The sequence below is a fragment of the Oryzias latipes genome, chromosome 19 (genome assembly GCF_002234675.1).
Source record: "Oryzias latipes chromosome 19, ASM223467v1".
Taxonomy (NCBI): domain Eukaryota; kingdom Metazoa; phylum Chordata; class Actinopteri; order Beloniformes; family Adrianichthyidae; genus Oryzias; species Oryzias latipes.
The window spans coordinates 1,009,779-1,030,757 of NC_019877.2; the positions used below are offsets into that span (position 1 = coordinate 1,009,779).

At 45.6% G+C, this 20,979-nt stretch overlaps 1 protein-coding gene across 1 annotated transcript; it reads right to left on the reverse strand.

Annotated features, from left to right (window-relative positions):
• Nucleotides 1-2,422: 2,422 nt before the first annotated feature.
• Nucleotides 2,423-19,211, reverse strand: LOC101166460 (zinc finger protein 160). The gene is made up of 10 exons (XM_023949782.1): nucleotides 18,865-19,211; nucleotides 15,868-16,021; nucleotides 15,724-15,782; nucleotides 15,464-15,644; nucleotides 12,976-13,922; nucleotides 5,020-5,229; nucleotides 4,389-4,539; nucleotides 4,245-4,303; nucleotides 4,065-4,161; nucleotides 2,423-3,797 (listed from the first exon to the last, which is right to left on the reverse strand). The coding sequence occupies exons 1-10, from the start codon at nucleotides 18,994-18,996 to the stop codon at nucleotides 2,800-2,802; spliced, it is 2,988 nt and encodes a 995-aa protein (XP_023805550.1). The 5' UTR covers nucleotides 18,997-19,211; the 3' UTR covers nucleotides 2,423-2,799.
• Nucleotides 19,212-20,979: the final 1,768 nt, after the last annotated feature.

Sequence of the window (20,979 nt, forward strand, 5' to 3'; positions counted from 1 at the left end):
TTCAGAGCACTGTCTAGTGGGTCTAGATGACCCAACTCCCAATGTTAAAGTGCCTAAGATAACACAAGGGATACAAGAAGATTAAAAAACTAAGACTTGAACTAAACCAAAGTCGGGTTTCCTAATGGAGCTCAGGTTCACCCTTAAAAAATACTGGTGGGTCAGAGAGTGGGAAGATAGAAAAAAGTAACGAAAGAGGATGGAATAAATGAATGGATGAATGAATAAAGGGGCGACTGTGGCGCAGCGGAGGGCGGTCAACCTCTGATTGGAATATTGCTGGTCCAATTCCCATATTTTAAACTGTCCTTGGTCAAGACTCTGAAGACACCTCGCCTCTGGTGGAAGGTTGGCGCCAGTGTTCAGCAGCGCCATCAGCGTGTGAATGAGTGAATGGGTCTGTGACTGTAACGCACTATTTAAGTTTACGCCATTTAAGCTCTAAAAAAAATGAATGAATGAGAGAATGAATGAGTAATGCAACCACAAGGGGGCACAACCCAGTGGTTAATTGTGCCGGTCCCAAGTCTGGATAAATGCAGAGGGTTGTGTGAGAGCAAAAACCAAAGAAACATGTGAATCAAAAACACAGATGACTTCATGTATGTCTCACAAACTTCTCTTTATGTACAGCGGGGAAAATAAGTATTGAACATGTCAACATTTCTCTCAAAAAACATATTTCTAATCGAGCTATTGACACGAGATTTTCACCAGATGTCGGCATCAACCCAAGTAACGCACACATAGAAAGAAATCCAAACATTTATGTCCATAAATGAAGTTATGTGTAATAAAGTGAAATGGCACAGGGAATAAGTATTGAACACGCTTACTGAAATGCATTTAATACTTAGTGCAAAAACCTTTGTTGGTGATTCCAGCCTCAAGACGCCTCCTGTATGGAGAAACCAGTGGAATACATTGCTCAGGTGTGATTTTGGCCCATTCATCCACACAAACTGCCTTCAAATCTTCAAGGTTCGGGGGTCTCTTCTGTGAACCCGGATCTTCAGTTCTTTCCAAAGATTTTCAATAGGATTCAAGTCTGGTGATTGACTGGGCCATTCTAGCAGCTTTCTTTTCTTTTTCTTCAACCAGTTGAGTGTTTCCTTGGCTGTGTGCTTGGGATGGTTGTCTTGCTGAAAGATCCACCCTCTCTTCATCTTCAGCAGCCTGGCAGATGACAGCAGATTCTGATCAAGAATGTCTCCATACTTTTCTCCAGTCATTATTCCTTCAATGATATGAAGTCTACCAGTACCACATGCTGAAAAACAGCCCCACGCCATGATGCTCCCACCTCCAAACTTGACTGTTGGTATGGTGTTTTGGGGGGGGATGTGCGGTGCCATTTTTCCTCCAAACATGTTGTGTCTCATGACACCCGAAGAGTTCAATTTTGGTCTCATCTGACCAGAGTATCTTCTCCCAGAATGTCATGGGTTTATCCAAATGTTGTGTCGCAAACTCCAAACGAGCTTCAACATGCTTCTTCTTCAAAAATGGAGTCTTGCGTGGTGTGCGTGCATGGAGGCCATGGCGGTTGAGTGCATTACTTATTGTTTTCTTTGAAACAACGGTACCTGCTGATTCCAGGTCCTTCTGAAGCTCTCCACGAGTGGTCCTGGGCTGTTGGAGAACCCTTCTGATGATTGTTCTGACTCCTCTGTCTAACACCTTGCTGGTGAGAAACCTTTTTAAGAGGCATCAATCAAGACTATACCAGCTGATATTACTTTGTACTATTAGGGGGCAGGTTAACCTTCTGAATACTGACAAACTCCAGCTGCTTTCTTGGCTTGCCAGACCTTTTTACCCCTCCTTTTCTTTATGTGTTCAATACTTATTCCCATTTCACTTTATTATTCATAACTTCATTTATGGACATAAATGTTTGGATTTCTTTCTATGTGTGCATTACTTGGGTTGATGCTGACATCTGGTGAAAATTTCGTGTCAATAGCTCGATTAGAAATGTGTTTTTTGAGAGAAATGTTGATGTGTTCAATACTTATTTTCCCCGCTGTATGTGTCATCAAGATTCTGTTACATGGCCCCCACTGCTGTCACTCTACTCCACGCACAGTCTGGACTCTGAAACACAGTCCTCAAGTGTTGGAGTCCACCCAGGTGGAGGAGAGAGTCATGTCACTTTGCCTTCAGGTGAAGCATAGGCCTCAGGCTATGGTTTTGGTCTGCAGGCCTAGACAGCAGTTATGGGTACCCAGGCTTCTTGATGTTGTCTTAGTCCTACTGGGAAGGGCCCCAACAGGGGACTGCCTTGTCCCCTTAAGGGTCTTTAACACCACTGAAGAAGATGAATGTCTGGTTTTCATGCTTGAACAGAAAACTTTTTTACACTAGTTTTGTTAAACCTTTTTCTAAACTGAAACGTAAGAAGTCCAAAAACCAAAACTTCTAAAATCAGATTTTGTATTAATTCTCTGGTTCTAACATTCATTCTTGCTTTGGATCAAGATTCTTAAACGTTTAAACTTAATCATAACACTTAAAAAAACACACAGTCCTTATTTTAATGAAGTTTATGAAACGATTTAAATCCTTTCATTCCTGCAGATTGATGATGCCTTCACTGACATCAGTAGGATTTTTGTCTTTTCATCATCAAAGTTGAGCAAAACTTTCTGTTTCTGGCAGGCTGTGACATCATAGGTCATGTGACTTTAATGCAGCGGCTGCACAGACAGGCTTCCAACTAGGAACATTTCCATCCCTGCTGAGGTCACTGATGTGGGCGGAGCTGTCTCCAAGGCAATGGATTGGTCGGTGGTGCGTTCAGGAGAAGCCGCACTTATGCAGCTTCAGGTTGCGCTGGTCGGCGTATCTTTTTCCGCAGCGGTCGCAGATGTACTGCTTCCCGCCCGAGTGCACGTGCCTCTGGTGCGTGCGCAGGTGGCTGCCCTGGCTGAAGCTCTTGTCGCAGAGGTCGCAGGCGTACGGCTTCTCGCCGGTGTGCACGCGCACGTGCAGCTTCAGGCTGTTGGCGTTGTTGAAGGTCTTGTTGCAGGAGCTGCAGGCGAACGGCCGCTCCGTGGAGTGCGTGCGGCCGTGCGAGATCAAGCTGCTCTGCTGGGTGAAGCTCTTCCCGCACTCGCGGCAGCTGAAGGGCCGCTCGCCGGTGTGGACGCGGCGGTGGATCTTCAGCTGCCCCGCCTGCCGGAAGCTCTTCCCACAAAGTTCGCAGGCAAAGGGCCGCTCGCCGCTGTGGATCCTCAGGTGGTTCCGCAGGTTGACGGCGTGCCGGAAAGTCTTGGGGCACTGCTCGCACTTCAGGGGCTTCTGGCCGGTGTGGATGAACTGGTGCGTTCTGAGCGTGACCGCCCGTGTGAAGCCTTTCCCGCACTCGCTGCAGATGAAGAGCTTCTCGCCGGTGTGCATGAGGGCGTGGCGGTGCAGGTTCTGCAGCAGGTTGAAGCGGCGGCCGCACACGTCGCAGCTGTGTGGCTTCTCGCCGGTGTGAGAGATGGCGTGCATCTTGAGTCGCCACTTCTTGTAGAAGCTTTTGCCGCAGTCGGAGCACTGGAAGGGCCGCTCGCCGCTGTGCGTGCACATGTGGCTCTGCATGCTGTGTCTCTGGCGGAAGGCGCGGCCGCAGACGCTGCAGGCGAACGGCTTTTCTCCGGTGTGGATCAGGAAGTGGGACTTCAGGTTGCTCTGAGTGGCAAAGCTTTTACCGCAGACAGAGCAGCTGAGCGTGCTCCAGGCCTCGTGCACGTTCGAGTCCTGCGGGTTGCTGGACTCGTGCGCTGGCGGCTGAGGTGAAGATGCAGCTCCTGCAAGACAACACTCTGGGTTAATTTAGAGAGCAGCTACTGTGTTGAGAGAAGGAAACGATCCGTGAAGCAGTAATGGTTCTACTTTGTGGATTCTTTCAGAACCTGGACCTCAGGTTCTGCAGCATTCTGGACCTCAGCTTAGAACCTTCTATCTTCATTTCTCTGATCAGATGTTTGAGATTCTCTATCAAAAATGATTGGATGGAAAAGAACAGCAGCAGGTGACGCCGCAGACACCTGCAGACTGGAAGGGGCGGGGCTCACTTTCTGCGATGGCTGCCAGGTCGATGGTCCCACGTTTGTCTTTGACGGTGACCGCCGGGACAAACGGCGCCTCCATTGCTCCCTCCTCCACGTCCGCCTGTGGGGCAGAGGCCAGAGTGAGGTAAGTGAATGCACCACTGACCAAAACGGTGGTGGCAGAGGGGGGAGGGGTCGTCCCACCTGGGAAGCTTTTCCCGCATTGTCGGTCTGATGGCGAACTCCGTACGAGTGTTCAAGCTCTGCAAGGAACAAAGAAAACAGTCATAGGACTGCAGGGGTTCCGTCAGTTAGAGCGCCGGCTGGGGGCGGGGCCTGTTCACGCACCCACATGCGTGTTGTTGAGGATGTTGAGCACGCTGATCTGTGGCTTCCTGCCGCTCTTCAGAGCCTGAAGAGGCTCCGCCTCCTGGACGATATTCAGGATCTTCCCCAGAGCCTCGTTCCCCAGAGTCTCCATGACCAAAGCAAACTGCACCTGAGAGACGGCGAGGGAGGGGTCAAACAAACAAACAAACATGGAACCCTGAAGGCAAAAACACTCTGTGTCCCTGTGCTTCAGCGGCCTGCCGGCTGTTTCTAGTGGAACCACCCCATGGTCATGGTCAGAGGCTTTTAAACAGTAACAGGGAGAGCACTGGCTGGACACTGATGCACAGGACCCTCATATTAATTGGTATTTTTAATTTCAGGGTAAACATCAGCATCTATGGGGCCCCCAGGGTCTCGGCAAAGTTTGCAAATAAAACTTTACTGAAAAAAAAAGATAACATATTCAGAAAAGTTGAAAAATAGTTTTACTGTTAAATCAGTCTTTAACTTTTTTCTCGAAGAACAGAACTTCTGTTTTTCCTCCTTATTTTGGTTTAAAAAGGGATAAAGTTCTGCCTCTGGTTCCGACCCGCTTCAGGGATCCACAAACCCTCACACCCGCTGGAGCCCCCCTCCCGCTCCTCACCACCTCCTCCCGGCTCTCCTCTCCCGGAGCTCGGCTGTCGTCCAGCAGCTTCTTCAGCTCCGCCACGGCGGCGTGGACCAGAGACTCCATGACGGCGGCCAGCCGGGTCTGCACGGCGGCGGCGGGGGTCATCCTGCGGGCGGAGCGGCCTCCGGGCCGGGCTGCAGGCTGGAGAGCACCGACTGAAGCTCGCGCTCTCCCCGCGGAGCATCAACGGGGCTCCGGTGGCTTTGATCCCGGCCGAAGTAAACCGAAAACCCGACAAGAACCGAGAGCGGTCCGCGACTGAAGCATCAACATCCGGTCGGGGACTCCGATTCTACTCCGGAGGGAAACAGGGACGAGGAAGCAAAGGTTCCGCTTCTGGGTCTTCACGTTTAGATTTTATTAGAATAACTTTCAGGATTTGTTGTTACAAACTCGCTTATATGGCTTTAAAGTCACGTTCTGTTGCTCAGAGTCAACAGTCCCGCCCACAAACCAGAATTGATATCATTTTCAGGATTTATTTTTTTTTGGAAACGCGTTTAAACAGTAATGACACACATTGAAAAGACAGTTATAAACAATTTCTACAATACAAAACGTAAGTTACAATTATTTAAATTGACTTATCAAGTTGGAACATTATTTGATTCTCAAAACTTCATTTTTTTTTTAAACAATATTAACCAAAAAGTCCTGGGCTGAAGCATTACATAAAAGGTCAATTTAAAATCAAAACATTTAACTAAATATATATATATATGAAAGCCTTTGCATACACAAATGCAAGATGTTCAGATTAACAAATTTCACTAGCATTGAACACATTTTTGACATTTTTACAGTAATATATAGTTTCACATTTCACAAACAAGACAAAAGTTTTGTTCCTAAAACAAAAGGACATCATTCACATATATGCACACATTTTGTACTAAATAAGGTCTTAGAATAATTAAAATTTGTCAAATATGTCCAATAGTAGAACTGCCACCCTGTATACACTTTAAAAAACATTTCATTTTCTTCTTTGGTTTTATTTTATATGACGTTAGGTCGTACGTTTTTTTTCCATTTTCAGGCATGAATGAAACATTTTGAGCTTAATGACTTGTTCAGGATGTAGTCCTTGTGCAAGTCCTTCAAGTTGATCCAAAAGATCATGTTGTCCTAAGTAAGATAGGAGGAATTTAGGAGAGAGCCAGTCTGAAAATGTCTCCAGAACGTTTTGGAGTAGGAAAAATGAATGAAAAGATGTTGGAGTTGTAGCCATAAATATTGATCATTAAGCAATTACTATTGCTCATCCTCACAACAAGACAAATAAAGTGACCATTTGTATCACAGTGTGCCAGACTTCCCCCTAAAATGATTCCTAATGCAACATACCCCTGCACAGAATTCTGTATCATGTGAAAAGTCATCCCCCTATTGAGCTTTCCAAAAAAATTCTATCCTTAGCAAAACCAAATCTGCCTACTACTCCAATCTAATCAATTCAAATAAAGAAAATTCAAAGATTCTTTTCTTCCTCATGTCTAACATCATCAAACATCCTGACTCCCTTCCATCGCATCTCTATTCAACTGATTTTTGCAACACCTTGGCTTCATTTTTTACCACAAAAATCCACCTTATCCATCAACAGCTCACCCCCTACTCTGCTCCATTTCTATTTTCCATTCCATCTTTTACGTCTGATGATTCGTTTTCTTCATTTACCCTACCCACAGTTAGTCAAATCTCTACATTAATTAAAAAATCCAAACCTTCCACATGCCAGCTTGACCCCCTGCCCACCATCCTTGTTAAAGCTACTGTTCCCTCTCTTTGTCCTCTCATCACCAACATAATCCATGCTTCCCTCTCCTCTGGAATCGTTCCTCCTGCACTGAAAACTGCTGCTGTCACTCCCATACTTCAAATCGGGTTCAGATCCCACAGACCTCAATAATTACCGTCCCATTTCCAACCTTCCATTCATTTCAAAATTCTTTAGAAAACGGTATCTGCTCAGCTTCATGCTCATCTGTCCTCCAATAATCTGTATGAACTTTACAATCTGCCTTCCGTCCCCTTCATAGTACTGAAACTGCTCTTCTAAAAATCCCTAATGACCTTCTCCTCTCTGCTGACTGTGGTTTATTATCCATCCTCCTTTTGTTTGATCTCAGTTCAGCTTTTGACACCATTTCTCATTCTATCCTCTTGAACAGACTCTCTTCCGTTGGCATCTCCGGCACCGTCCTCTCCTGGTTCCATTCCTACCTGTCTGACCGTACTCGGTTTATCCAACTGAAATCTTTCACTTCTCATTCTTTCCCCATCACAACTGGTGTCCCTCAGGGTTCTGTGCTCGGTCCACTCCTCTTTATTATCCACCTTCTCCCGCTTGGTCATATTTTCCAAAAACACCACATCCGTTGTCATTGCTATGCGGATGACACCCAGCTCTATATTTCCAGCCAACCCATCTCCACATTGCCTCCATTAGCGCTGGTTGACTGCATCAATGAAGTCAGATCATGGTTTACCTCAAACTTTTTAAAGGTCAATAGCAATAAAACTGAACTTCTTCTGATAGGCACCAAATCCACCCTGAACCAGACCAACCATTTCTCTCTTTCCATTGACGGCTCCACCATCTTTCCCTCCCCTCAGGTAAAGAGTTTGGGTGTCATCCTCGACAGTAGTCTCTCTTTCTCTTCTCACATAAACAGCGTCACCAGATCAGCCTACTTCCATCTACGCAACATCCAACGTCTCCGCCCCTCCCTCACTCCTCAGTCCACTGCTGTACTCGTACACAGTCTTGTTATTTCTGCCTGAACTACTGTAACTCTCTTCTATTTGGTCTCCCACAAAAAACCCTCCATAAACTTCAAATGGTTCAAAATTCAGCTGCTGGTATCATCACACGCACTCCCTCCATCAACCATATCACACCTATCCTTCAACAGCTTCACTGGCTACCCATTCCATAACACATTCAATACTAAATCTATCTCTACTCATTCAAAGCCGTTCACAGCCTTGCACCTCCATATCTCTCTGACCTCCTTCATGTCTCCATACCTGCTCGCTCCCTCCGCTCCTCTTCTTCTATCCAGTTTTCTGTCCCTTCCGCCCGTCTTGTCACCATGGGGAGCAGGGCGTTCAGTTGCTCTGCTCCCCAGCTTTGGAACTCACTCCCCCCTGACCTCCCCAACACTGACACACTCCCACATTTCAAATCAAAGCTAAAAACTCATCAAAATGTATTATTATTGTTATAAGTGAATATTAAGGCCTTAAGTTTTACGTTATTCCTTAACCCTCTGGCATTTAACGAGAAAAACAGACAATGACATACAAAAAAGGAGAAAAATAGAACCTTTTTAACTAATCTTTAGTCCAAAAAAATAAAAACACTTAGGTCAACAGCAAACGCAGTCGCACCTTCAGAGATCAAACTAGTGTGAAAAAATATTTGAGAACATTAAAACATGAACTAAACAGCCTCTTTGCATATGAAAATGTCGAGAAAATAACATGTCCATTGTGTTCCCACTTCAAACTGAACCATTAGTTGTAGTTCCGTTATTGATCACCATTGAGGATTCCCCTTCTCCTTGGATGAAGGCCCTGGCACCAGCATGGAGGCCACTTTTCCTGCAGCTCCAGCTTTCTGAACTTCAGCCTCCTCTCTGTCCCCTTTGGGAAAATCCTCCTTCAACTGCAGACCGTGATCCTTCATGTTAGGAGAATACTTCGCCGCCTTCCAGACTGCATCCCTGCCCAGCCGAGAGATGAACTGTAGAATAAGAACTCTGGGCCGTGTGTTGCTTGAAGGCTGCCTTGTTGCCAACTCCATGTACAGTGTCTACAACATCCACCAACTTTTACTTCATGGAAGGGAGGACCATCTGACAGATCTTTACCATGACAAGGCGGCTCTTTTCATTCGGTATCAGGAACTCCCACAATCTTCAGGTTCCATCTTCTTGTGTCAGATTCAAGCTCATCCATTCTTCTTTGTAGAAGTTCAACAGGCATCTCCAAGGAGTCTACCCGTTGTTCCAGAACAGCCATCTTAGTGCAAATAGCTTTAACATAATTAGCCACAGCTTCCACCTTGTTGTTCAGACCAGCTATTTCGTCCTCAATAGCATCCAACCTCATGAATTAGCTCTGCTATACGTCAAGTTTGGTGTAAATGTCATTTTTGACGATGATAAAGCCTTTTTCTTTGTTGCAGGTGGCTTAGTTTGAGTTAGCGGCAGCGACAAAAGTAATTTCCTAAAAACACGAAATGAGAAACCAGTAAGGGGAGGTACTATGGGACATTGCTGATTGGATGACGATATCCAGATGATTCATGACAAATAACTTTGTTAAAGTAATGGACAAACATCCAACCAGGGATGTCCCAATGTGCCTTTTCTGGTTTCCTGTGGCGTTTCATCTCTATTTTGATTTTCGTATATTACTTTCAGAAACGTTTAGGTACTTTGAGACATCGCTGGTTGGAGGATGTTTGTTCATGTCTGTCACGAATTGTTTCCAGGACCCAAAATAGAACAAACTCAGGAGTGCAAGAAACCACATTTATTTTGTTCCTTCACCTGAAGGAACCCAGGTCCTGGAGAAATTCGGCCAAAGTACGGATGTTAAGAAGATAGAAGAGGGTTAGTGATGGGAAATGATCTTGAGAAGTCTGAGCAAAAACAAGCTTACTGGTATGATGAGTGTGATCCACAGGTAGAGAGGGGCGGAGTCAAGTCCTCAATACAGCAAATGGATGGAGGTGTGGCTCCAGACACAGAAGTCAGAAAAAGAGGGGGACACTTGGGGCATGGTAGAACTCTGGAACCAGGGGCTCAGTCACAAGAATGGCGTGGCAGGGAAACAGGAGCAGACGATGGCTGAGCATGTTAGCAGGAAGTCAGACTGAACGGCGAGCAGAAAGGTAGTGGAGCTGGCAGAGAACAGCAGGTGAGTTGACTGAATGCTTGCAGTGCAACAATCCAGCAGAGAGTGACAGGAAGAGGCAGAGATTTATAGCAGCAGGCACAGGTGGAGGAAATCTGACAATTAGCAACAGCTGCCCTGCTGCTGCCATGACAACGCCCCACTGGGCACAGGCCCCAGCGAAGACCCAGGATACGCTGGAGAGACTACATCTCAGTTGACCCGGGAATGCCTCGGAGACCCCCCAGTGGAGCTGCATGAAGTGGCCAGGAAGAGGGAAGTCATGATAAACCAGTCGGGCACAAACTGTTAATTAATTTCTCCTTCATGATCACTTTTCAAATGGTCAGAACTTGTGTGAATTAAAAAAATTGATACAACGCATACCTGACAGCTGAATCCAAACCCCTGATTGGTCAAAAATCAAATTGTTTAACCATCAACAAACGTTCAATGGAGGTATTTTTTGTACATGAAGCCAGACAAACTGACCTCAAAACTTGCATAGGGATGTATGATAACAAGTTTTGAACACCGTTGAGGCTGAAACATAGCAGCTGCAAATGGGAGGAAGCGATGGCGGATTTAGGCTGAGCGACCTGCTGGGCTGAAAAAGACAAAACTGTAATTCGATTTTCACGGCGACAAACAAGCCGTGTCCATCAGCAGCTGGAGGCGCTCCTTTTCTTCTCCATCTCTTTCTTTTGAAATGTATTATTCAATGATTTGAGCTTTTGTTTAGACTTCACTTTTTTGCACATTTAAAAATATATAAATTCAGCCACTCTAGGTATGACAGAAACAGAACCATCTGGAAACAGGTATCCATGCTTCAGGTGGGATGACGGCTTTCCAAAGTCCTCATGTTGGACTGAACCTGCAATGATGAAACGTTTCTGCAGTTTAACGGCTTTCGATTCTGTGACTTTATCGAATGTATAGGATGTTGTGATTAAGTACAGTTCAGACGTTAAAAGATCAAATTTACACATCAGCTGCTGCCTCCTTTAGGGACCACAGCAGACATTGTTTTACATCGGATTCTCACCGACAACCGTCTGCATTTACCCGGACTTGGGACAGGCACATGGAAGCACTGGACGTTGCTCCTTGTGGTTGCATTACCCAACCAAACCTAATCTTTTTAAAATCTGAGGTTGATCTATTTTAGGGAAGCTAGCACACTCTGGGATAACTACATCACTCAGTAACATTTAGTAATTTAAGTTTAATTCAATGGAATATTTTTTTCATTTTACACCCTAAACTTTTACAATAAAAATCTTACTACATAGTTGGAATTAACTGTCATTTTTGTTGCCAAAGACAAAATAACATTTTTTCATATGTAAACTACAGTTGTTTTTTAACTTTACCTGATGAATGTGATATGAAATGGACAATAATTGGAAATTACAGTTTTTTTTCAAATAGTGAATTACTGATGAAAAACTAAACAATATAGTATGTATAAAAATGGTTATGGTAATTGAAATTAACATCCCCCATATTACTTATTATTAGAAATCATTTTACTTAATTCTTTTTTTTTTTTTTTAGGGAGGGGGGTGTTTTAACAGTAATCAATAACGGAAACTGTATTTTGTCAAAGGTTATTTTTCTCAAAACCAGAAGTAGCTTCCCACCGCGATGCTGCATTTCCGGTTAGCGCAGCTTTTGACCTAATGGGGCGAATTTCCGCCTCAAGTTCCTTTGCATCAACCGAATTTAACTTTTGTGGACGATTACAAACACTGACACCTCCATAAACAAGATGGACGGAGACTACAAAGTCTCACATTAATAATATATTTACATTGATGAAGGCAAGTAAAGACGATTTAAAGCTATCAACCATTAGCGGCCGACATCACATTTTTTTTATTTACAAGACAAGCTTGGCTTACAATCTTTGTGGCAGTTTTACAAGGTGTTTTTCAAATTACAATTAGAACGGGCATTAAAAACTGGAAACAACAAAAATAAAATTCAGTAAAGAAAACTCCTCTCCTCTAAAGGACTCCGACTCCCGCTATGACTCATGTCGGATTCTGCCGTCCCGTTCTTCTTTTGGCATTGACGTCATCACCCCCTAGTGGTGACCTAGCAACACTGCAGTGTCGGGTGTATTGGGAGTAATTACCCGTTTCATCCGGTAGATGTCGCCGCATCCCGCAAAAGAGGATTCTATCAGCTATCAATCATAACTTACTGCGGGCCACCAAACATGTCTTTGAGGACCCATGATGTAGAAATTCAAAACTTGATCATTTACATATTTTAATAAACAAAACTTAGACTTAATTTTATTAATGTTAAAAGCATCATTTTTTAGAAAATGATGCAGGTGGGTGTAAAAATGTTTTTTAATCCTGATGTTTTGTCTTTGTAGTTTTATGCAATCCCTTAATATTGTACATTTTAAAAGATTATTTGTCTCAAACATTTAAATGAACAAGAATTTAAGGTCTTTTCTATTTGACTTGGAGGTTAGGTGAAGTTGTTATTTTTCTTCAGAGTAAATGAGGAAGATGAACGTCTGGTTTTCATCCTTGAACAGAAAACTTTTTTACACTAGTTTTGTTAAACCTTTATTTAAACTGAAACATAAAAAAGTCCAAAAAACAAAAACTTCTATTTGAACATGGAGCCTAAAATCATTTTAATTCTCTGGTTCTAACGTTGATTCTTGCTTTGGGTCAAGATTCATTAATGTTTAAACTTAATCGTAACACGTACAAAACCACAGTCCTTATTTTAATAAAGTTTATGAAAGGATTTAAATCCTTTCATTCCTGCAGATTGATGATGCCTTCACTGACATCACTGGAATTTTGTCTTTTCATCATCAAAGTTGAGCAAACCTTCTGTTTCTGGCAGGCTGTGACATCATAGGTCATGTGACTTTAATGCAGCGGCTGCACAGACGGGCTTCCAACTAAGAACATTTCCATCGCTGCTGAGGTCACTGATGTGGGCGGAGCTGTCTCCAAGGCAATGGATTGGTTGCCGGTGCGTTCAGGGGAAGCCGCACTTATGCAGCTTCAGGTTGCACTGGTAGGTGTATGCTTTTCCGCAGCGGTCGCAGATGTACTGCTTCCCGCCTGCGTGCACATCCCTCTGGTGCGTGCGCAGCTGGGTGCCCCGGATAAAGCTCTTGTCGCAGAGGTCGCAGGCGTACGGCTTTTCTCCGGTGTGCACGCGCACGTGCAGCTTCAGGGTGTAGGCGTTGTTGAAGGTCTTGTTGCACATGCGGCAGCAGAAGGGCCGCTCCGTGGAGTGCGTGCGGCCGTGTGCGTTCAGGCTGCTCTGCTGGGTGAAGCTCTTCCCGCACTCGCGGCAGCTGTAGGGCCGCTCGCCGGTGTGGACGCGCTGATGGATCTTTAGGTTCAGCGCCTGCCGGAAGCTCTTCCCGCACTCGTGGCAGCTGTATGGCCGCTCGCCGGTGTGGACGCGCTGGTGGACCTTCAGGTTTACCGCCTTCCGGAAGCTCTTCCCGCAGAGGTCGCAGGTGAACGTCTTGGGAGTCTGCTCACGCTTCACGGGCTTCTGGCCGGTGTGGATGAACTGGTGCGTTCTGAGCGTGGCGGCCCGCGTGAAGCCTTTCCCGCACTCGCTGCAGGTGAAGCGCTTTTCGCCGGTGTGCATGAGGGCGTGGCGGCGCAGGTTCTGCAGCAGGTTGAAGCGCCGGCCGCACACGTCGCAGCTGTGTGGCTTTTCGCCGGCGTGCGTGGAGGCGTGCATCTTGAGTCGCCACTGCTTGTAGAAGCTTTTGCCGCAGTCGGAGCACTGGAAGGGCCGCTCGCCGCTGTGCGTGCACATGTGGCTCTGCATGCTGTGTCTCTGGCGGAAGGTGCGGCCGCAGACGCTGCAGGCGAACGGCTTTTCTCCGTTGTCGTTCGAGTCCGGCAGGTTGCTGGACTCGTGCGCTGGCGGCTGCTGGTCAGGCCGAGGTGAAGATGCAGCTCCTGCAAGACAACACACTGGGTTAATTTAGAGCTCAGCGTTCAGTGAAAAAAACTGACTCGTAAAGCAGTGATGGTTCTACTTTGTGGATTCTTTCAGAACCTGGACCTCAGGTTCTGCAGCGTTCTGGACCTCAGCTTAGAACCTTCTCACTTCATTTCTCTGCTCAGATGTTTGAGAGTTTCTATCCAGTGATGAAAGTCAGGCATGGAAAAAATCCCTGAACTTTTCTTTGAGCGATATGGCGGGCACAGAGCGAAATTTTGGAAAAATACGTGGTCTTAGATGCATTCTGGTGCATTCTGGCAGCTAGTTATTCACTTCTTTATCAAGAAACTAAGACTAATTGGAGCATCATGATTTGTCATTCAAACCCCTAGTTTGACTCTCCATTAAGGACTTGCTGGTCCTAAAAAAGAATTTGGAAAATTGCTCAAAGTAACACAATCCTACAATCTACGCTTTTCCTTAAAGCTGCAAAACATACAATTGCTAAAATATAGTAACATCAAAGCCCCAAATGGCAAAAAGAACACCAGTAACTATGATATTCTATGAAAATACCTCAGTTATTTATACATTATTTCTGCTTTAGAAATGACTGATGTACAACATCCACTTGCACTGTTTTCTCAAACTATAATTACATCAAAATATGGGATCTGCTTTAAACTATCATTCTATAACATAATACATCAATTCTTTAACACCAATACTAAGTAATCTGGGAAATATCAAAACAAACATACAAACTAAGCTAAACATTGTAAACATTATTTTTTAAGGGAGTGCGGGTTCAAACCATCAAATACTTATAATTAATGTCAACTATACTGAACTAAATCATGGTAATTAGGAAATACAAATAAATTAGATAGAGAAATGTATTCAAAATAAAAACTGAAACTCAAAACTAAAATTGAAATTATTTCAAAATGTGGTTTTGAGATTATTTTACACAAAAAAGTATTTGACCTACACTACCTTAAAAATCTTTTTTTTCCAGCCAAGACCACTTCAATTTGTTTTTTATCGTCTTCTCACAACTGAGGTCGTGACCACGCTCAATAATGACGATGCCTGCCATTATTTTAACACAAATTTGATCGCAAACTCTTCAGATGTGTTTGTGAAAGTTTAGCGTGGGTCCGCCAGTTTTGGTCTCTAGGGAAGCAAGTCACGCTGACCACGTGGTGCAGACAGAGCCAATCAGACCGTCGACGCATCCGAAAGCAACTAAAACGTCCCGTCATTGGTCAATTAGGCCGGGAAGACGAGAGATGGCCACGACCATAGAGGAAGCGATCTGCGGAGAAATATAGAAAATAAAGCTAAAATTAGCTGATTTCAGACCATTTTTTAATCCGGAAAGCGATTTGTCCGTAGAGATCAGGTCTTTATTTCCCGGAAAGTACGTTCGGTTTGCTCAAAAACCCGGATTTCCGGGAATTCCCGGAAGACTTTCATCACTGCTATCAAAAATGATTGAATGGAAAAGAACAGCAGCAGGTGACACCTGCAGTCTGGAAGGGGCGGGGCTCACTTTCTGCGATGGCTCCCAGGTCGTTGGTCTTATGTTCGTCTTTGACGGTGACCGCCAGCACAAACGGTGGGTCCACATCCTCCTCCTCCTCCTCCTCTTCCTCCTCTCCCTCTTCCAACTCCTCCTCCAGCTCCTCTTCCACCTCATCCCCGTCCACATCCACCTCCACCTCTACCTCCGCCTGTTGGGCAGAGCCCAGAGTTAGTCAGTGAACGCACCACTCACACAATAAATGTTGGGGAAGGTGGGGGTCGTCTTACCTGGGACGATTGCCCCAAATCGTCGGTCTGAGTCCAGACTCTGTTAGAGTCTTCAAGCTCTGTGAGGAACAAAGAAAACAGTCGTCAGACTGCAGAGATGCCGTCAGTTAGAGCGCCAGATGGGGGCGGGGCCTGTTCACGCACCAATAAATTTTGTGCTGTTGAGGATGTTGACCACGCTGATCTGTGGCTTCCTGCCGTTCTTCAGAGCCTTAAGAGGCTCCGCCTCCTGGACGATATTCAGGATCTTGCCCAGAGCCTCGTTCCCCAGAGTCTCCATGACCAAAGCAAACTGCACCTGAGAGACGGCGAGGGAGGGGTCAAACAAACACACAATTGTTCAGTCTAAGGGTGTGTTCAGACTCGAGTGGACAGGATCGAGTCCACTTAATCTGGCCTGGATCGAGTCCTGAACCTTGCCTTTGGTCTGCATCAAGCAGACCTTTCTGTTACGTGACTCAAGATCTCCTCAGTCATTGGCCAGGAAGTACGAGAGCTTTACGATCTTTATCCGGACAGTTCGCTTACTTAAACTTTATATTTCGGTTTTCAGTTTTCAACGTCGGGTTTCAACGTGTGCTTTAACTCAGAGATGCTAGCAACTGTTGGCTAATAAATAATAAAGATAATAATATCGTTCAGGGGGCCGGGTATTATTATCTTTATTATTTATGCTTTTATTTTTTTAGCCAGGCCACGCGATCGAGACTCGTGGAAGCATGGAAAACGGAATCCCTGGAATTGTTTCCTCATGTCAATAAAGCTTATTTAAATTGAAATGTGAGCCAAGCTAAAAATCTCACAACCTCACTTTGCCCCAGTCATAGAACCTGAACGTGACACCCCCCCCCCACATCAGAACACAAAAATGACAAAAAGGTTAGGTAAGGGAAACATTGATCCGGAATGCAGGTACTTAACCTAGGAATTTGATCGGAGAGATCAAACAGTGGCGTCTACTAGGCTAGACTCCTGAAAACCTCCAAAACTGATTATATGGAAAACTAAAACCTTAACCATTGTGCTATCCTATGGGGTCCAGATGACCCCACCCTTCCATTGACGTGTTCTCCCTACCATGACAAAGGTGGATAAAGGTGAAGAGAATTTCATGTAATCCATGGACACCAGTGAAGATCACGAATCATTGAAGAAAAAAGGTTCAGAGCTCTGTCTAGTGCAGGGGTCGGGAACCTATGGCTCGCGAGCCATATATGGCTCTTTTGATGGTCACATGTGGCTCGCAGACAAATCTTTAATTATACTTTTTTTTTCATTAGACCAGTCCTTCTCGGTCGCGATGCCAGAGGCGCGCAGTAGTAGCGGTGCTTGGAGAGAAAACTATCAGTTTACTATCATCTATTATTTCACAGAGTTTGTTCCACCCGGAAACCTGTGAATTGCCGTGCCTAAAACTGCACGCTCCCGTCTTTGAGGAAGAGCGCGCAGTTGCGGGGACGGGATGTGTGAGGAAGAAAGCCGGGGGGGGGGGGGGGGGGGCAGCAGGTGAATCGCGCAGGGATTGTAAAAACGTAAACCCGCTGCCCGTCACTCACTGCGGCGTGTGAGTGTGTGTTTGGCTCCCCGTCTGCATGTGAGCAGTCTTTGTCACATCTACAGAACATTCAGACAGACGATCACGTTTAAAGTCTCAACGCCTGCAAGAAGCAGAAACTCACCACGTATCAACCAGACTAGACCATCAGCAAAACTACCACGAGAAATACTCATCATTTATTAGCAACAGCATAACGATGTTATTAAAAAGAATCCACAGACTTATTGTACTTTAAAAATGTTGAAATTACATCAAATGCACACATTCATTTGTATTTTTAGTTTTAAAAATATTGTCGCGGACTCAGTTTAACTTGGCTGTTGTGCCGCGTTAAAAGTTCTGGAGTTCATGGAACGCATCGATCAAGCAGTGATCTGATTGGCTCTTAGTTCTGTCGCTCAGCCTGTTGTTAGGGAGTTTGGACCAATGGGGTTCAGCTATGGGCCGAATAAGGGAAATGGGAGGACTGGAGCGGGAGGGGGGGGAATATAAAGTTGGGAGAAGCGCTCTCATCTCGCTGGAGAGATTCAGGAGTTGCTGAATTAATTGTACGGCGTTTGTTGCGGTCTGCAGTAACCAGAATAAAGAACCTTAAAAGAAGTTAAGTCTCCGTGCCTCAGTGTGGGAAAGGGACACTACATTATTGTATGTATGGCTCTTTCAAAATTACATTTAAAAATATGTGGCGTTTATGGCTCTCTTGGCCAAAAAGGTTCCCGACCCACTAGACTCTAGTGGGTCTAGATGACCCAACTCCCACAAGACACATGTTAACGTTTCTTTTTAAATGAACCTACATTCATCCGAACACATTCCACTGAGTTGCTGTGTCTCATTGTGGTGTTTTGGCATTGATCTGTCAGGTAGCTTTCAGTCAAGTCACGGCAGTGTGGGGCGCGTCCCGCGTCATGGAACACAGAAAAGGCAGCGTTTTCATTGGTGTTTAACGTTTTAATAAGTGAAATGTCCTGATAAATGGATGGTAGTTCCTGGCCAATGACTGAAGAGATATTTAGTCACACACCAAAGCTTGTACACAAAACCATGTAACAGAAAGCTCCGGTTGACGGAGGTCTGAATACCTAATGCAAAGTTGGTAAATGGCGTATACTTGTATAGCGCCTTTCTTCCTACAAGGACAAAGTGCTTTACAGTCACACACACATTCACACTGGTGAACTAATGCAAAGTTCTGGACTTGATCCGGACCAAAGTGAGCGGATTCGATGCAGAACAAAGGATTCTTCCAGTCTGAATACAGCTTTAATCTCAGGGTAAACATCAACGACTGTGGGGCCCCCAGGGGCCACAACAAGGGTCCTTCTCAGCAACCCCGGACACAAGTAAAATTTGCAGATAAAACCTTTACTGAATAAAAATGAAACATATAAAAATGTTTTTCTTTATGACAAAAGTTTTATTTTTAAAATCTTTTTTTTTTTTACTTTTCTCTAGAAAGAGCAGAATTTCCTTTTTTCCTCCTTATCTTGGTTAAAAACGGATAAAGTTCTGCCTCTGGTTCCGACCCGCTTCAGGGATCCACAAACCCTCACACCCGCTGGAGCCCCCCTCCCGCTCCTCACCACCTCCTCCCGGCTCTCCTCTCCCGGAGCTCGGCTGTCGTCCAGCAGCTTCTTCAGCTCCGCCACGGCGGCGTGGACCAGAGACTCCATGACGGCGGCCAGCCGGGTCTGCACGGCGGCGGCGGGGGTCATCCTGCGGGCGGAGCGGCCTCCGGGCCGGGCTGCAGGCTGGAGAGCACCGACTGAAGCTCGCGCTCTCCCCGCGGAGCATCAACGGGGCTCCGGTGGCTTTGATCCCGGCCGAAGTAAACCGAAAACCCGACAAGAACCGAGAGCGGTCCGCGACTGAAGCATCAACATCCGGTCGGGGACTCCGATTCTACTCCGGAGGGAAACAGGGACGAGGAAGCAAAGGTTCCGCTTCTGGGGGTCTCTTCACACATTCATCACAATTATTTTCAGGATTTATTGTTTCAAACTCGCTTAATCTAGCCACAGGGGTTGCAAGCCAGTTGCCTCTGTGCCGGTCCCAAGCCCGGATAAATAGAGAGGGTTGCGTCAGGAAGGGCATCCGGCGTAAAAATTGCCAAAATAACCATGCGAATCATCCACAACACTTTAGACATACCGGATCGGTCGAGGCCCGGGTTAACAACGACCGCCACCGATGCTGTTAACCTACAGGGTGTCGGTGGAAATTTGACTACTGTTGGTGGAAGAAAGAGGGGAGGCAGAAGGGTCCGTGGCCAGAGAGAGAAGGGAAAAGGCAGGAACATAGGTTTGAGAATAGGGACTCTTAACGTTGGCACAATGACAGGGAAAGGCAGAGAGCTGGCAGACATGATGGAGAGAAGGAAGGTAGATGTACTGTGTGTGCAGGAGACAAGGTGGAAGGGCAGCAAGGCACGTAGTATTGGAGGAGGATACAAACTGTTCTATCATGGTGTTGATAGGAAGAGAAACGGGGTAGGAGTGATTCTGAAGGGGGAGTTTGTAAACAGTGTTCTAGAGGTGAAAAGAGTCTCAGACAGGATGATGAGCCTAAAGTTAGAAATTGAAGGGGTGATGGTGAATGTAGTCAGTGGGTATGCGCCACAGGTTGGCTGTGAGTTAGAAGTGAAGGAGAGATTCTGGAGTGAGTTGGATGAGGTCATAGAGAGTATCCCCAGAGGAGAGAGAGTTGTTATTGGAGCAGACTTTAATGGGCATGTTGGTGAGGGCAACAGAGGTGATGAGGAGGTGATATGGAGTTAATTCAGTCTCAATAATCAGAAATGCATACAACCTGTTTTACAAATGCACACGCTCCGATTCACAAATGTCATTTGGTGATGGGCAGGTTTGGTGTGAAGGAAAGGAATCTGGAGGGACAGATGGTGGTGGACTTTGCGAAGAGGATGGAAATGGCTGTAGTCAACACTTACTTCCAGAAGAGAGAGGAACATAGAGTGACATACAGAAGTGGAGGTAGGAGTACTCAGGTGGACTACATCCTATGTAGACGAGGTCATTTGAGAGAGGTTATTGACTGCAAAGTGGTGGTAGGAGAGAGTATAGCCAGACAGCACCGCATGGTGGTGTGTAAGATGACTCTGGAGGTCAGGAAGAAGAAGAGAGGGAAAACAGAAAAGAAGACCAAGTGGTGGAAGCTACAGAATGAAGAAACTTGTGAGGAATTTAGGCAGAAGTTGAGGCAGGTCCTGGGTGGTCAGGATGAGCTTCCAGATGACTGGGAAACTACAGCAGAGATTATCAGGGAAACAGGTAGGAAAGTGCTAGGTGTGTCATCTGGAAAGAGGAAAGACGGTAAAGACACTTGGTGGTGGAATGAGGAAGTACAGGACTGCGTCCAGAGGAAGAGGTTGGCTAAAAGGAAGTGGGATGTAGAAAGGACTGAGGAAGGTAGACAGGAGTACAAGGAAGCGCAGCGTAGAGTGAAGAGAGAGGTGGCAAAGGCCAAACAGAAAGCTTACGATGAGCTATATGACAGGTTAGACACAAAGGAAGGAGAGAAGGACTTGTACAGGCTAGCCAGACAGAGAGACAGAGATGGGAAGGACGTGCAACAGATAAGGGTGATTAAGGACAGAGATGGAAAGGTGCTAACAACTCAGGAGAGTGTACAAAAAAGATGGAAGGAGTATTTTGAGGAGCTGATGAACGAGGAAAATGACA

Bases quoted from the DNA above. Each gene is read 5' to 3' on its own strand.
- LOC101166460 (XM_023949782.1), bottom strand. From the start codon at position 18,996: ATGACCCCCGCCGCCGCCGTGCAGACCCGGCTGGCCGCCGTCATGGAG. The intron at 15,783-15,867 runs GTGCGTGAACAG...TGTTCCTCACAG, and splicing joins CAACAGCACAAAATTTATTG to AGCTTGAAGACTCTAACAGA. The intron at 5,230-12,975 runs TGAACGCACCGG...GAGCCCCGTTGA, and splicing joins TGCATAAGTGCGGCTTCCCC to TGCTCCGCGGGGAGAGCGCG.